Raw genomic sequence first — 16,825 nt, forward strand, 5'->3', positions numbered from 1 at the left:
GCAAGTTTTCCAAGTTTCAAAGTAAGTCTAGTGTTTTAATTTAAATACAAAAATGCCATGCTGATTTTTAGGAAAAATACGTTGTCAGAAAACCCAGGTTTTAATCTCAGTTCTATCTCCAATATCCATTTCCAAAGGCTTTTCCTTTGGAAAGGAGTATTTTATTCTCTGTATATGAAGTATATTCCAAAATTATGAGTCTATCTGTTGCTCCTTGCTTATATGAATAAAAGAACAAATTTTTAATATATAGGTATCACAAATTATCATTAAATACAGATGAAGTATTTCTGAAGAAAATTTAACATATGAATTCAGATGTGCTGCAAGTATAAACTACATACTGGTGTTTAAAAATTTAGTTAAAAAAAAAAAGTCAACTCTTGGGGCTCCTGGGTGGCTCAGTCAGTTAAGTGTCTGCCTTCAGCTCAGTCTGTGACACCAGGGTTCTGAGATTGAGCCCCTGTGGCTCTGGAAAAAAAAAAAATCCCTGCTCGGCAGGGAGTCTGCTTGCCCCTCCCCTTTTGCTCCTCCCCCTAGCTCAGGCCCACTCATGCTCTCTCTCTTTTTTTTTTTTTTTTTTTTTTTTTTTTAAGATTTTATTTATTTACTTGAGAGAGAGACAGTGAGAGAGAGCATGAACGAGGAGAAGGTCAGAGAGAGAAGCAGACTCCCCATGGAGCTGGGAGCCCGATGCGGGACTCGATCCCGGGACTCCAGGATCATGACCTGAGCCGAAGGCAGTCGTCCAACCAACTGAGCCACCCAGGCGTCCCTCATGCTCTCTCTCAAATAAAAATCTTAAAAAAAAAAAGTCAACTATTGCATTAGTAATTGCTTATTCTGATTACACACTGAAATAACATTTTAGATATTAAGTTAAATATATAAAATCAAGTTCGTTTGTTTTATCTTTTTAACAAGGTTACTGGGAAAGTTTGTTACTTATAAAATTACATTTCTATTGTATTGAATGGCCTGCTGCAGGTTGAACTCTTCACAGTAAGGGCTGTAAATTATTTTCTACAGCATCTACTGAAGTATGGCACATATCAAATACTCAAAAGCCATTAAATGAACTTTATATAGAAGCACAAAGCAGTAACTCAGTAAGACCAAAACTGACTTTCTGACTCATCTACCAGCTATATTCTGTTTGAGTGACATTAATAGCCTCTTATTTAGTAGTCATAACAATTCTAAACTATGGACCAAGACAACCAAAAAAATTTTCAGCTGAAAAAGTAAACTGACATACCTAATTTGTATGGGGCTACATTATGTCCTCCCAAAATTCCTGTTGAAGTCCTATACCTGTATCTCAGAATGTCACTATATTTGGAGATAGGGTCTTTAAAAAGATAAAGTAAAATAAATCATACAGGTGGACCTAATCCAATAGGACTGGTATCTTCATAAGAATAAGAGATTAGAGACTATCTTTTTTTCCACTGTATATTTTTCCTGCTCTGTCAAAGATTATTTGGCCATAGAGTTGAGGGTGATACCTGGGCTTTCTACTCTGTTCCACTGGTCTGTGTCTGTTTTTGTGCCAATAGCATGCTGTCTTGGTGATCAGAGCTTTGTAGTAAAGTTTGAAATGAAGCTTGAACATTCTCTTACACCATATACAAAGATAAACTTGAAATGGATAAAAGATCTCAACATGAGGCAGGAATCTTATCAAAATCCTAGAGGAGAACATAGGTAGTAACCTCTTCCACATGGGCCACAGCAACTTCTTTCAAGACAGGTCTCCAAAGGCAAAGGAAACAAAAGCGAATATGAACTTTTGGGACTTCATCAAGATCAAAAGCTTCTACACAGCAAAGGAAACAGGCAACAAAACAAAGAGATAACCCACAGAATGGGAGAAGATATTCACAAATGACACTACAGACAAAGGGTTGATATCCAAGATCTATAAAGAACTTCTAACTCAACACTCAAAAAACAGATAATCATGTGAAAAAATGGGCAGAAGACGTGAACAATTCTCCAAAAAAGATATGCAAATGGCTAACAGACACATGAAAAAATGCCCATCATTGGCCATCAAGGAGATTCAAATCAAAACCACATTGAGATACCACCTTACACGTTAGAATTGCCAAAATTAACAAGACAGTAAACAACATGTGTTGGAGATGTGGAGAAAGGGGAACCCTCTTACACTGTTGGTGGGAATGCAAATTGGTGCAGTCACTTTGGGAAACAGTGTGGAGATTCCTTAAGAAATTAAAAATAGAACTTCCCTGACCCTGCAATTGCACTACTGCGTATTTACCAATGATACAGATGTAGTGAAAAGGGCCATCTGTACCCTAATGTTCATAGCAGCAATGGCCACAGTCGCCAAACTGTGGAAAGAGCCAAAATGCCCTTCAAAAGATGAGTGCATAAAGATGTGCTCCATATATACAATGGAATATTACTCGGCCATCATAAAGGATGAATACCCAACTTTTGTATCAACATGGATGGGACTGGAGGAGATTACACTGAGTGAATTAAGTCAAGCAGAGGAAGTCAATTATCATATGATTTCACTTACTCATGGAGCATAAGGAATAACACGGAGGACATTGGGAGACAGAACTGAGTTGGGGGAAATCAGAGGGGGAGACAAACCATAAGACTGTGGACTCTGAGAAACAAACTGAGGGTTTTCGAGGGGAGAGGGTGGGGAGTTGGTGAGCCTGGTGGTGGGTATTAAGGAGGGCACGTATTGCATAGAGCACACTGGGTGTGATACATAAACAATCAATCTTGGAACACTGAAAAAATAAAGTTAAAAAAAAAAAAAGGTGATTAGAACACAAGTAACACACAGATGAATCGGCAATCCATAAGGACACAGAGAAGGAAAGCATCTATCTGCAAGTCAAGGAGAGAGGCTTCAGAAGAAACCAAAGCTGACAACACCTTGATCTTGAACTTCCAGCTTGAGAATTAGGAGAATATAAATTTCTATCACTTAAGCCACCCAGTCTATGGTACTGTGTGGCAGCCCTAGTACACTTACATTGCCCTAAACACTTAAAACTTTTCCAGTTTCTTAGTGGAGTCTTGGCCTTTACACAAGTTACAAATTCAGTTCCTCACTCACACTAGCCATATTCCAAGTGCTCAAGAGCCATGTGCAGCTAACCTCCAGGCTACTGTACAGTACAAACCTAGAGAGAACACCAAACCCAAAACTTCCAAAAAGAATGCTTAAGTAGTTGAGAGATGTAACCAAAAAATGTGTTCTTACTATACAGTGAGACATGTTTCGTCTTTAATTTTAAAACAGAATGCAAATGCAGAGGATTTAAATCCACCCTGGAGTTACTCTTATTATGATTTGCTAAGTAGATTAAGGAAGGGAGTTCATAGTTTATAGCTATGTTTGGTACATGTGAATGTCATCACCAAGATTCCTTGAGGTGTGTCCACTGCTGCACGATACAGAGAATTACTGACATAAGTGACCAGGATACATTTATCAGTACAAAAAAGTCAAGAATTCTAGGTATGATTTCCCAGAAATTCCCAAGTTATCCACTAATAAGCTGGAGAACGCTGTAATAAGTTGGAGTCAGCTGTAGATTTTATCATGCCTCTTGTCAACTTAATCAAGCATTTTCGATAGAAATTAAATTCCAGAAATATAAGAGATGGCATGAATACTATACTGAACATGATATTCCTGGATTCATTACCATTTAACCATGAGGTATCAAAAAAGTATGTCTACTATTAATAACTTCATGCATCTATAAATAATTAAGCAGCATGGAAAAAAATATAGAATTCAGGAAATAAATAGCTCTGCTAGACTGGCCCAATAGGACTGAACACATCTACTAAAATAACTAGCGATCTTCTTTAAGAATTAGAAAAATGAAGTTAGGGGGACTCCTGGGTCGCTCAGTCAGTTAAGTGACTGACTCGATCTCAGCTCAGGTCATGATCTCAGGGTCACGGGATGGAATCCTGAGTTGGGCTCACCACTGAGCATAGAGCCTGCTTAAGATACACTTGCTTCCTCTGTGCCCCCCACCCCCACTCTTCCATCCTAAAAAAAAAAAAAAAAAAAAGAAAAGAAAGAAAGAAAGAACATAGAGTCCAAAATGCAATCCTCAGTATAATAAAGTTCATCTACTGGAAAGTATTTTAGATTGCATAGAACTTTACAGCTTTTCTTTTTTTTAAATTTTACTTATTTGTCAGAGAAAGAGTGTGCCCGTGCACGCACAAGCAGGGGGAGCATCAGACAGAGGGAGGGGTAAGCAGGCTCCCCACTGAGCAAGGAGCCCCACACGGGACTGGATCCCATGAGCCTGGGATCATGACCTGGCTGGAAGCAGATGCCCATCCGAATGAGCCACCCAGGTGCTCCAGACCTTTACTTCTTTAACTGGCTTATTATACGTTATCTTAAATTTGCCCAAGGACTTCATGTTTGGATATATTCTTAGTTTACATAAAGAAACTAAGGCTCTAAGAAATTAAGTGACACACCCAATGTCACATAATTTGTAAAGGACTGAAAGTCAAACCTTAGTTCTCTAGTTCCAAAATTTTGTATAGGCTTCACCCTGTTAACACATTAAAACTATGCCTAGTGTAGTGTTACGTAATGTTAGTTATAACAAAAATTTTTAATACAATTACAGTGACTTGATCAAGTGTGTACTAACAATACTTAAAATGGCAATTAAATTCAGAATAAATCTCAACCATGGTAATTCAGTTTAGAAGAAATAACTCCCAAGAGAATTATGTTCACAGGAATCTTTTTTTAAAATTTAAATGTATATAATATTTTTGCAAAGAAATATCAAGTGATAGATAAAGCGCTTTCTAGCATATAATTTATTTATGATAATCAAATTAGGTGAGGAAAATAAAATGGAACTTTTAAAACTAGAGGTTTTTTTATATATCATTTAAATGAATAATGTTTCATATCTAACTGCTATATTCTTTATTCCATCAGATCCACTTAAGAGTGATATAAAAGTGATTTAGAAGGTCAATATTCAATGTTAAAAAGTGAGGAACTGAGCTAAAACTGAAGAACAAACAGGTGGGAAACAAGCAACAGGAAGTTATTTTTGAAACAATGAGAAAATTTAAATACAGGTACTACAAAATTTTAGGTAGAAAAAGTGGAGTTTCATTGGAATGAAACAACTTACAGTACGTTCTCATTTAGGTTTAAAAATACTTTATTGTGTAATTATACACAACAGATATAGATATAAACACACCACTTATCCATGGCAGTAACAGTGGTAATTTTGGAGACACTAGAATATGGCATTGTTATTTCATTTTTGTTTACCTTCTAAAGTTTTATAATGCATATGTATTACATTGTAAAAATATGAAAATTTTAAAATATCAATATTTTTATTAAGCCAAAAGAAAAACCTCTCCATCTGCTGTATATTACCTTTGTGAAATAAGTAGATGTGAAATGATTCTGAAGATGGTTTGACTCTTCACTTATATTTTAGCTCTCAGGTGTTTAAAATAAATCAACTTTATTTTCAAACATACAGAGTTCTGAATATATGCTTCATGATAAAAAAAATGAAATGATCAGACAAGAACAAAGTCCAAAAAAGTCCCTACTTATAAAACAATTTTGAAAAGTCACCGATATTTAGAGAGTTTAAAATAGCAATTGTATGCCCATACCAGTTAAATATTGTTCACCATGAATTAAAACAAAAATCTTAAGATAAAAAGGAAATGAGAAAAATAAAAATGTATTCTTGCTATTTATCAGTGTTAAAATGTGAGTCTTAAATCTTCCCAACAACTGTCCTTGGAAAGTCTCATTCTCTGTGTATCACTGATGAGAAAAAAAGCTTAGGAAATGCATCCAGAATATATAAGAAACTCCTGCTTGGCAATCATTTTCCAATTATATATATATATATATATATATATATATATAATCATTAAGCTGTACCTCTGAAACTAATACAATATTATGTCAGTTATACCTCCATTTTTAGAATTAAAAACTATAAATTGATTTTTTAAAAGACTTTAAGTAATCTCTACATCCAGCGTGGGGTTTCAAGCTACAAGCACGAGATCAAGGGGCACATGCTCCACCAGCCAGGCGCCCCTACAAATTTATTTGTAAAAAGGAAAAATAGAGCACCTGGCTGGCTCAATCAGTAGAGCGCCAACTCTCAGGGTCATGAGTTCAAGTCCCATATTAGGTATGGAGATCACTTAAAAATAAAAATAAAAGAATAAAAAACCCTCCCCCATAGAAAAATGCCAAGAGTAAAACATTTCACAAATGATCTACAAAAGGCCAATGAACACTCAAAAAACAAGTATCCTGCCATAAAGGAAATGTAAATTAACATCACAGAAATACCTCTAGACATCCACCAAATGGCTAAAACTTAAAACTAATTCTAAGGTTTAGAAAAGAACATTCTAGGGGATGAATTTTGCATGAGCTAAGGCAAGAATATTAAAGCTGGAACAAATGTTCATATAAGTAAACATGGGTAGTTCATGTGGCTTGGTCACAGACAGGGAAAGATAAAATGTATTCTGGAAAAGTAGTTAGGAATCAGAACTCCAGGTATCTTCAAGTCCAACAGAAGGACTTTAACCCATATATGATTAGCAACCCCATGACACGGATTACAGCTTAGTACAGAACGTTCCAAGGCCAGGGATGGGGAGGGGATACAGAAACTTTCAGAAGAATTTATCTCCTATACTGCATTAAATTTCTCTGTTCTCCACAATCTGATGTTACCTTCACTCCTCAACCAAAATCTCCATCTGCACTCTCCAGCCTACGCAGACCTCCTTTCTCTTTACTCGCGGCCAGGTGAGCTCCCACCTGGTCAGAGGCAGCACGGAACTTTCACTCAGGGCACATCACCTCTGTCACTCTTCCACTCCCCCGAGCCTGTTCTCCATTTAAGTCCAGTGCTTTTGCAGAGGCACAACTGAGGTCTACACATTCTGTGATTTTCTGACTACTCCAAACTGCCCTCATCTCTTTCTCCTGAGTCCTTCCCTTCCCTTCCCTATACTAGGTAATTCAACATTGAACTAGAATCCATACTATTTTGTTCTCAACTCTCTAACCAGACCATTAACTCATGGCTAAAGGGATCACACCTTTCACTTCTGTACCCCTGTAGCACCTACTACCAAAGAAAATACACAGCCAGCTGTCAGTGCCTCTTGGTAACAGAAATGCTAACATACCCTGTCATTCAACAGTTCCATTTCTAGGAATTTATGCTACTGATACATACACATACACACAAAAAAATATGGCCAGAAATACGCATTATAGACAGTAACAATAAAACTACAAATAACCTAAATGTCTATTAAGAAAGATTAGTTCAGGGGCGCCTGGGTGGCTCAGTGGGTTAAAGCCTCTGCCTTCAACTCAGGTCATGATCCCAGGGTCCTGGGATCGAGCCCCACATCAGGCTCTCTGCTCAACAGGGAGCCTGCTTCCTCCTCTCTCTGCCTGCCTCTCTGCCTACTTGTGATCTCTGCCTTTCAAATAAATAAATAAAATCTTTTAAAAAAAAGAAAAGAAAAGAAAAGAAAAAGATTAGTTCATTTAAGTCCATACCACCTATCAAAAAACAAAACTTGCGTGAAAGCAGAGAAGGTCGATACTTCCCTTGACAAGGATGGATGAGGCCGTCTGACCTGACAACAACCATATATAAAGTCACTACCACCTAGTTTGTGGCATCTAACCATCAATTTCTTTGTTTTTTAAACCACTATATTGTACACCTGAAACTAATTATGTTAGCTACACTGGAATTAAGGTTAAAAAAAAACTTGGGAGGGGCACCTGGGTGGCTCAGTTGGTTAAGCCTCTGCCTTCAGCTTGGGTCATGATCTCGGGGTTCTGGGATCGAGTCCCACATCAGGCTCTCTGATCCACAGGGAGCCTGCTTTCTCCTCTCTCTCCCTCTCTCTGCCTGCCTCTCTGCCTACTTGTGATCACTGTCTGTCAAATAAATAAATAAAATATTTTTTAAAAAAACTTGGGATACCTATACATACGGATCATAACAACATAAATGAAAAAAGTTGCAGGAAAAGGGTAAATAGGTCTTATATATATATATATATATATATATATATATATACACATAATTTACAACAACAAAATTTTAGAATGATAATCTCTGGTAAGTCGATGAACTTAAAAAAATTGTTCACTCACTGCCCCAACAGATTGAATTACAAAAGATTTTATAATATGAATCCATTTTCTTTAAAACAAGGGCCATAATATGCTGAGGTATATGTACCAAATGAATATTTAGAACATATGCCAACTGTTAATGGTTATTCCTAGAAGAGGAATTACAGAAAACTCTCATCTACATTAGTGTTTCTTTTAATAAGCACTTACTTTAGTTACCCTCCCCCCACACACAGAAAAAAGATTAAAAAAAAAATCTTTGAGCTAACGATACCAGAGGGATAAGCCTTGCCTTTTGGTCCACTTGGCAATTAGTTAAAACCAGCTTAACTGTTGGACGGCCCACTATATTAAATCTGAGTAAGCATTACAGGGAAATCACATCTGCAAATCAGATTCACAGAAATTATTGAATGAAAAGCTACTTCTCTACTAGCCAAGTATTAAGTATCTGTCTCATGAAGGGAATACTGCTAGTGTAAAGTGATGCCTAAATATTTGCTGAATCACTGCAAAATGCAAGCATTGCACTGGTCTCTCCTAATACAGGGTTCTGTTTTTAAGTATCTCTTGGGTATCTGCAGTCTACCGCAAACTTGCCTCAGGCCTTTGTTTCAAGGCCAACACCTGAGAGGAGGCAGAAATCCCTACACACTTTCACCGTTAGTGCAGGAAGAAGCTCTGAGAACCACTAAATCACAGAGAATCCTGAGGGAGCACTGGATTCTGACTCCATGGATCTCTGCTTCATAAAGGATATTAAAGTTCTTACAGTTACTCTACATGCCCTGCTCCACAGAGGGACTTACCAATGTCTGATTTAATGCGTCTGGACCCTCTCCACTAAACCTTTGATAAAAACAGCAAGGAACTGCCCGTTTTTCTCTACTGCTCCAAATAGTTTCCCATCTCAGCACTGACCCGGAGATCCAACTGCCATTTTGTTTTCCCCTTGGACTTACTGCTCAACAGCTTATCACTGATGCTAAGTGCTTTATATGTATTACAACCAATTTATACTAACAATGCTGTTAATTATTCATATTTTATCAGTAAACACCATGAAATACAAGGTTTGATAATTCGTGCTAAAAAGAAAACCACAAGCTCAAAATGGAGTCACTTACGCTAGGCCAAACTAACGGAGTTTCAACCTCACCCAGAAATGTAGTCTTCAGTTAGGAATTATCTGGTTGGCACCAATGAGGTCATCTGTTACATGGGCCTTTGTCCATTTCCCAAAGGAAGGTGACCTCATCCCAAACAATCCTTTTTTTCTGTTGATTTCCTTTTCCCACCTTTAAAAAAAGGAAAACAAAAACAAAAAAACTTCTCCCTTTCTGTAGCCCTTTGGAGCTTCCCTCTACTTGATAGCTGGGATACAGCCGGATTTCATGAATCAAATAAAGCCAATTACATCTTGAAAACTCACTCAGCTGAACATTTGTTAGCACTAGTAACAGTGGCAAAACTAGGGTTTAAACCTAGAGATTGATTCCTCAATCTAAGCTTTACTATACCACACTATCTCTGGGATATATTCTCTTCAACCTAGAAAACACCAAAAATCTTCAGTCAGATGTTGCCACAAAATGAACAAATCTTTTAGAATTTCTAAGGGGAAAAAAAAAAGTTTTATTCAAGCTCAAGTCTTGGACAGCTGCCCTGGATACACAATCTTTGCAAAGAAAGTGCTCCAGAAAAGGAATATTTGATGTAGGGTTATACACCCTTTTTATGTAAAAAGTTACAAATAATAAGACAAAGAACATTTCAGAAAGTTTCAGACCTTATCTTAAATTTCTAGAATAGACTGTAGGACTTTAATCTTAGGGGAAACAGGGAAGTTTCTTTTTCTTATCTTTTGTGTTCAGAAGGCCCCTCTTTGGTGTATGTGTTTATTTTTTGTTTGCTTAACAAAGCAGATGTACAGTGTGTGCTCTGGGCACAAAGAGAGTCTATACCCTGGAGATTCTGCAGTCAATCTGATCTTAGTAAATGTTGAAGTATAGCTAGCTTCCTGGGGGGCCCGCGAGCAGGGCCCACAGATATTAAAAGCTGAAAAGCTCCTTTATCACAGTAAAGTGCTTAGGTTTTCACAAAACTGAACATGAACATGCCACATGGATCAAATGTTTACTCACAGACATGCAAGTCTGGCTACTATTGGGTTACTATGAACTTGCTTCACAGTAGAAAAGCCATAGAAAAGCCACTGCTTTTCTCAACTTCTGAAAAGCTATTTACAATAATAATTAAACACTCAACCTCTCAACCAAGTCAAACAGATTTGTGTTCAGATTTTCCTTCTGTTACTGCTTTCCGTTACTTGCAAATAAGACATAAAGGTATACGTGAAAAACTTTGCATACTGAATGTCTGAAGAGTAAGAAGTCAAGGTCCCCTACTTCTACTCTTTGTTTTACCATCAATATTCCCAGGATATGAAACAACTGGTCAAGTCCAAATCAAATTCAATACGCTAACCAGACCCAATCATCCACGTGTCTATAGGAAACCATATATAGATAGATAGATAGATAGATAAAACAGGACTTCTTCACAACCAAGAAAAACTGGTAAAGAAATATACTTAATTCTTATTAAGAAATTATCACATAAGTCCATTACAACACATGACAATGCTATCACCCTAACTCATACCTCCCATCTATAACTGAATGACGATCATTTGGTAAAACAATAAAAATCCACAAGTGAGTGTTAGAGCTTTGAAACATCTTGTATTCAAGGACACCTCTGAATGGCTCAGTGGGTTAAGCCGCTGCCTTCGGCTCAGGTCATGATCTCAGGGTCCTGGGATCCAGTCCCACATTCCACATCAGGCTCTCAGCTCAGCAGGGAGCCTGCTTCCTTCTCTCTCTCTGCCTACCTGTGATCTCTATCAAATAAATAAATTAAAAACCTTTTAAAAAAAAATCTTGTATTCAATAAGCTCTGGGGTTTTTAATGGATTAAAAATGCAAGACGGGCAAAAATGCCTGATCTTAACCCCGCTGGATGCAGAGTAGTTCGAGCTGCTCGTTCTCGAGCCCTAAGGGCTCACGTCGCATGTGGCGCTCCCTCTTCTCCAGGTAGCGCGCATCCGGGAAAACGCTGAGGCAAGGGCTGCCCTCTATCCCTGTGACTTCAGGGGAGGAAACTGAGGCAGGAGAGGGGCTGAGGAGTGTGCCTAACGGCTCAGGACTCGGGAGTCTGCGGCCGACTGGGGACCCTTCTGGGTCTCGAGTTCGGCCCTTTTAACCTTTCAGGGCTCGGAGGCAGGGGCAGGTGACGGCGAAACGTGGCAAGAGTACAGTACCGGTGGGAAGAAGGGGTTCCAACGGGGTAAAGACATGCTCCATATCGGACTACAGGCCTCTGCATTTAAGAGGAAAGAAAAAGGAAACAAGGGAAACGCCACGTTAAGATGCCTCCTAGCTAATTCACAGTCCGCGAACTCCCCGAGGCCGCCGGCCGCGTCCACCCCGCGCTCCCGCGGCGGCTTCCGGGCGGAGCTCCAGGGAGCCCCGGCGCTGGGGGTCCCGCCGCCCGGCTCCGCGGGGAGGAGCCAAGAGGGAGGCCGGCCGGCGGGGCGGGCAGACGCCGCGCGTGCCTCCGGGAGCCGCTCCCTCCTCCCTGTCCCCGCGCACCGCCACCATCCGGGGACTGCAGAGCCAGACGCGGCTGCCCACCACCCCCCTTCCTCGCCCTGCCCGCCCCACCCCGCGGCCCGCGCGTCCACACGGCGGGCGGCGCGCTGAGCGGCGGCCGCACTTACACAATGGCGGGTGGAGCCCGCGGCGAGCGGAGCCGGGGCTGCGGGAGCGAGGGCGATCGACCGCTCGGAGCTCAGCTGAGGAGCCTCGACGGGCGCGGCAGGCGCTCGCGGGCTTAAGTAACGGGCGCGCGAGGCGGCCCCGCCCCCTTCCGGAACCGTGGGCCGGTGCGGGCCGCGCGCTCCCGCCGGGCCGCGCGCCCCCGACGTCGCCGACGCCGGGCCGCCAGCCAGCTGACTTCCTCCCGCGGCTGTCTTCCACGCCGGCTCTGCGCTCCGGCGGCCGCGGGTGTCGCTGCCCAGCGCTCTGCGCTGCCGTCCGTGAGGAGGCCGCGCTGGGCTCCAAACCGAGCAGAAGCCGCTCCGTCGGCTCCAAACCAAGCAGAAGCCGCTCGGTCACCCTTCCTCAGCCTGGCCTCAGAGCCGGGCAACCTTCCGGTTTTCCGGAGCCCGTCCTCCCGGTCCCCTTTCCCCCCGATCCCCGCGTGCCGCCTGCAGCCCGAGCGGCCCCGCGGCTGTCCTTCCTCCCTTCCCGGCGGGCCTAACCAGAGGAAGGTGTCGAAGCTCCTAACGGGAACCCTCGTCCGAGGGGGGCCCTCGGGCCGTGCCCTTGCCGCCAGTTACAAGAGGACTCGCCAAGTACAGGAAGGAGCGTCGGTGACAGACCCCAGCGGGAGCCTCTTCCGACAGGAAGGACGCCACCGTCACGGGCCCCACGTGGAAGAAGCTGGATGTCGCGTCCGCCAGCGAGCCCAGCGCGCTCCACCGACGAGATCCCTCCTCATCCTGAACTCTTGCTCTGCTCCAGGAACTGTCCGTTCAGAGCAACCTCCCTCCGTCCTCCTGCCTGAAGTAACGGTCCTCTCCTTCGTGGGGCTTACCTGTGGTGTCGCCACAGCTTGCGGGCCCTGAACTGCAGTTCTTTGCTATTCTGGAATGAACGCATTTTGCTGACAAAACTGTTTCATCTTTCAGGTCAATAAAATTCTGTGTTTGGGTTTTTGTTTGTTTGTTTGTTTGTTTGTTTGTTTTTAAAGATTTTATTTGACAGAGAGAGAGAGATCACAAGTAGGCAGAGAGAGGCGGGGAAGCAGGCTCCCCACCAAGCAGAGAGCCCGATGTGGGGCTCCATCCAGGACCTTGAGGCGGTGACCCGAGCTGAACCCAGGTGCCCCTGTTTGTTTGTTTTTAAAGATTCATTTATTTGAGAGAGAGCACAGCCTGTGAACAGGGTGAGGGGCAGAGGGAGAGAGAGAAATCCCCAAGCAGAACTCTCTGAGAAGCTTGAGCAGGACTCGGGGCTCATTCCAGGACCCTGAGATGGTGACCTGAGTTGAAATCAAGAATTGGACTCTTAACCCGCTGCGACACCCAGGCGCCTGCAGGTCAATACATTTTTAGTTTGAAAAAATTTTAAGCCACCTACTAGCATTTCTATTTGTTCCTTAACACTCCTAGGATGGAGTGCTCACTCCTTTTGCCATGGAGCTTTTCCAAAACTAAGCAATCTTAATCACCGGAAAAATTCTTACTTTAGGCAAAAATCCCCTTACTGTAGCTGTCAATGTTCACAACTCCCAGCACCACCACATGTTGGAGGGATCCCTGGTCCTCATAATCATCTTCAATGTATTGCGTGGAAAGCAAGATGGAGCCACTCACATCCAACAGTGACCGTGTTAAGCCGTGATTTATGCAGCCAAATATGTTGCAGCTAAGACTAGATATCACTGAAAACAACACAAGCTGAGGATACCCAGAACTGATAACCAGGGAAACCAGAAGAGGTCTGCAAAGGCACAAAGTCCGATTAAACGCCTTTAAAGAGTGAGGATCTTTCCAAGAAAAGACCAGACTTTCTAGATAAGGATCTTTTCACAGCTGACCACATCAAAAAGGTAATTGCCACCAAAGGCTCTGCCCTGTTGATCTCTGAACATTCTCCGTGGCTTGAACATAATAAGCAGCACGTGCCAACAGCTCTCTCTGACCGGACTGAGGCTTTATCTCAACTGCACACTCCCAGACTGACTTTGACTTTGGTTTGTTAACTTCCTACCCCTTGTATTTTGCTTGGCGGGTGACTTTGTCTTACACTTTGCTTCGTGTGATGTGTGAGAAGCCAAGTTAAACACACAGCAACATGCCATTGAGTTTGAAATCTTGAAGCTGCTTTACAATTATGTTAATCTTGCTTTATGACGGAATAAAGCTGACATTGTGGAAAGAGACAACTCATGTGTGCACCTCCATAGTGTGCTCGTGGCAACTACCCAGACTACCTTTTCTAGGCTAAGTTCAATTTTCTCAAGGTTCTAACGTGATGTGACTTTTAGACTCTATCATCCTGGTTCCTATTCTCTGTATTTAATGTTGCTTGTAAATTGTGGTTCCAAGAACCAGTAAGAACAGCACATTTCTCAGCACACAGCAACTCCTGCAGACCTCTGCAAGACTAAGTCTTGACCAACTTCTAATATGACTTTTAGTTGCACAAGCCCTGTCCCTAGATTGACCCCAGTGCTGCTCCTTCCACCCCCATAAAATGCCTGCCTGAGAATGCTTGTCAACAAAAAATCTGGTCAGAGACAAGGAAAAATCGTATTATATGCAGTTTGCAAATACGGAAATGCAGTCTTGAGTAACAAGCTAAGATTATGCTCTGAAGAGGGAGGATTAGGCTTAGGTTAAATAGGCAAAACACACAAATTCTGTGCCTTTATGGAACCTGGTTAGACTCCAGTCCCAAACTACTAGTTTCAGGAGCAGAATAGAGCTCGATATTTCTGGCGGTAGTTTCAGGATGTGGCAGCCATTGGAGAGCATGACACAAAGGGTTACAGGAGTCTTTTTGCAAATTTTACTGAATTTTCTGCAAGTTTATCACCTTAGGCTGTGTGACTGCTTTTGTTCCTCATGGTCATTCGGCTTGTTTAAAATGTTAGTGTTTCAATGGGATACTTATGCAGCCATCAAAAGAAATGAAATCTTGCCATTTGCGATGACGTGGATGGAACTAGAGGGTATCATGCTTAGTGAAATAAGTCAATCAGAGAAAGACAACTATCATATGATCTCCCTGATATGAGGAACTGGTGATGCAACATGGGGGCTTAAGGGGGTAGGAGAAGAATAAATGAAACAAGATGGCATTGGGAGGGAGACAAACCATAAGTGACTCTAAATCTCACAAAACAAACTGAGGGTTGCTGGGGGGAGGAGGGTTGGGGTTATGGGGTTATGGACATTGGGGAGGGTATGTGCTTTGGTGAGTGCTGTGAAGTGTGTAAACCTGGCGATTCACAGACCTGTGCCCCTGGGGATAAAAATATATTATATGTTTATAAAAAATAAATAAATAAATAAATAAATAATATTAAAAAAAATGTTAGTGTTTCCTCCCGTATCATCATGTCTGTCAGTTATTACTTTCTAATTTGAGGGTGTCTTTTGTTCCCAACATTATGGCTGCCAGATTTACTGTCTGTTCTGGCCAAAATCTGATGATAACCTCTTACCTCTCAAAGGGCTTAAAATTGTGACATATTATCTCTAGCAACTCAGAAGTGCCTCTTTCTCTCCTCTCTCTGTCCCCACCTGCCTCTCTCTCCAGGACCTGAGAGCCATTTCTTTGAAATATAATCATCAGGAGGGATTGGGCCTCTGTTTCCCCGTCTCTGTTGGGGGACAGAATCCTAGCTTCTAGCTAGCAAACAATGTGTGTCCTAATCACATAGACACTGACAACACTTTATAATTTTTTACTTCTCTGACTCTACTAGGTCCTCCACTTATTCCTCCCTTATTCTCCCTTTAAAACACTCAAATCACTTCTGCGCAAATCAGAATGGAGCTCAGCTTTTTCTCCTACTATCGGTAGTTACTAAATAAAGTCCTTTTTAACTTCTTTAATATCTGACTGTTTATCTCACAATGTTCCAGTTGTAATCCAGTCATAGAAGAGTACAACATTGTCTATGTTGCTTCACTTTTTTTAGCTACCAGATCAAATAGAACTTTCAGGTGTTTTTCACATTTACCTCTCTTAAGCCAAATGTATACCTATCTCATACACAATTTTAAACCCAACTGCTAATTAATATTATGAGTTTGCAATCATAGTTGGGGCCCACAGGCCATTTCAACTATGTCACCTACTAGCTATGGAACATTGAAACTTCAGTTTCCTCAGGTATAAGACAGAAATAAAGTTGTCTACTTTGGAAGGGTTCTGTAAGAATCAAAGGATTCAGTACAGATAAACACCTGGGCTGGTGCTAGCATATACAGATTGACAGCAAATGTTTGTCCTGCTCCATGAACATGGTACTCCATATATATCTTGAAGACGTCACTGTTGATAGCTGTAGCCTACATTTTTGCAAAGTTTTTATGAGTAATCTAGACCAAGTGTCTCCCAAAATTGTTTAAAAGAAAGCTGAAATACTTAACTACAATAAATTTCAAAAGTCTACCTGTTTAAAGATGCCACCAGTGAAACTAAGAAGACAACAAACCAGAGATGGAGTGAAAATATTTGCACATGTAACAGACAAGTGGTTGTTCTATCCAGATGACATGAAGAACTACAAACCCATCAGTAAGTCAAGCAAAACAGTGAAATAATGACAAAGGATATAAACAGGCAAATTACAGAAAATATTCACATGGCAAATAAACATGTGATAAACACAACCATTGACAGAAAATGAACAAAGCTTCCAGATTTTCTAAAAGAAAGGAGTTTTATTTGAGCCCAAGTCAGGACAGCTGCCCTGGATACACAATCTTAGCAAGAGAGTGCTTTGGCAAAGGAACATTTGCTATAG

At 41.3% G+C, this 16,825-nt stretch overlaps 2 protein-coding genes and 1 non-coding gene across 4 annotated transcripts in view; 2 read left to right on the plus strand and 1 right to left on the minus strand.

Moving 5' to 3' along the window:
- The window catches only part of TPK1 (thiamin pyrophosphokinase 1), a 351,662-nt gene extending 338,986 nt beyond the window's left edge, over positions 1–12,676 (minus strand). Inside the window, exons 1-2 of one of the 2 annotated variants that reach the window (XM_059172147.1) lie at positions 12,543–12,676; positions 11,541–11,599 (exon numbers count right to left, since the gene is read on the minus strand). In XM_059172147.1, the coding sequence (XP_059028130.1) occupies positions 11,541–11,583 (43 nt within the window). In that variant the 5' untranslated portion in view covers positions 11,584–11,599; positions 12,543–12,676. Of the gene's footprint in view, positions 1–11,540; positions 11,600–11,999; positions 12,138–12,542 lie in introns of those variants that run through there. The other variant, XM_059172146.1, reaches the window with a different exon arrangement.
- LOC131831045 (U6atac minor spliceosomal RNA) lies at positions 7,645–7,769 on the plus strand. The gene has a single exon (XR_009353560.1). It is a non-coding gene; the product is annotated as a U6atac minor spliceosomal RNA (small nuclear RNA).
- On the plus strand, positions 12,003–14,230 carry LOC131830235 (uncharacterized). Its single transcript, XM_059172562.1, has 3 exons — positions 12,003–12,009; positions 12,118–12,366; positions 12,397–14,230. Exons 1-3 carry the CDS (start codon positions 12,003–12,005, stop codon positions 12,906–12,908), a joined length of 768 nt encoding a protein of 255 aa, XP_059028545.1. The 3' UTR covers positions 12,909–14,230.
- Positions 14,231–16,825: the final 2,595 nt, after the last annotated feature.

This window comes from Mustela lutreola, chromosome 4 (assembly GCF_030435805.1).
Source record: "Mustela lutreola isolate mMusLut2 chromosome 4, mMusLut2.pri, whole genome shotgun sequence".
Lineage (NCBI taxonomy): Eukaryota > Metazoa > Chordata > Mammalia > Carnivora > Mustelidae > Mustela > Mustela lutreola.

Bases quoted from the DNA above. Each gene is read 5' to 3' on its own strand.
- LOC131830235 (XM_059172562.1), top strand. The intron at 12,367-12,396 runs CTCCAAACCAAG...CCGCTCGGTCAC, and splicing joins AGCAGAAGCCGCTCCGTCGG to CCTTCCTCAGCCTGGCCTCA.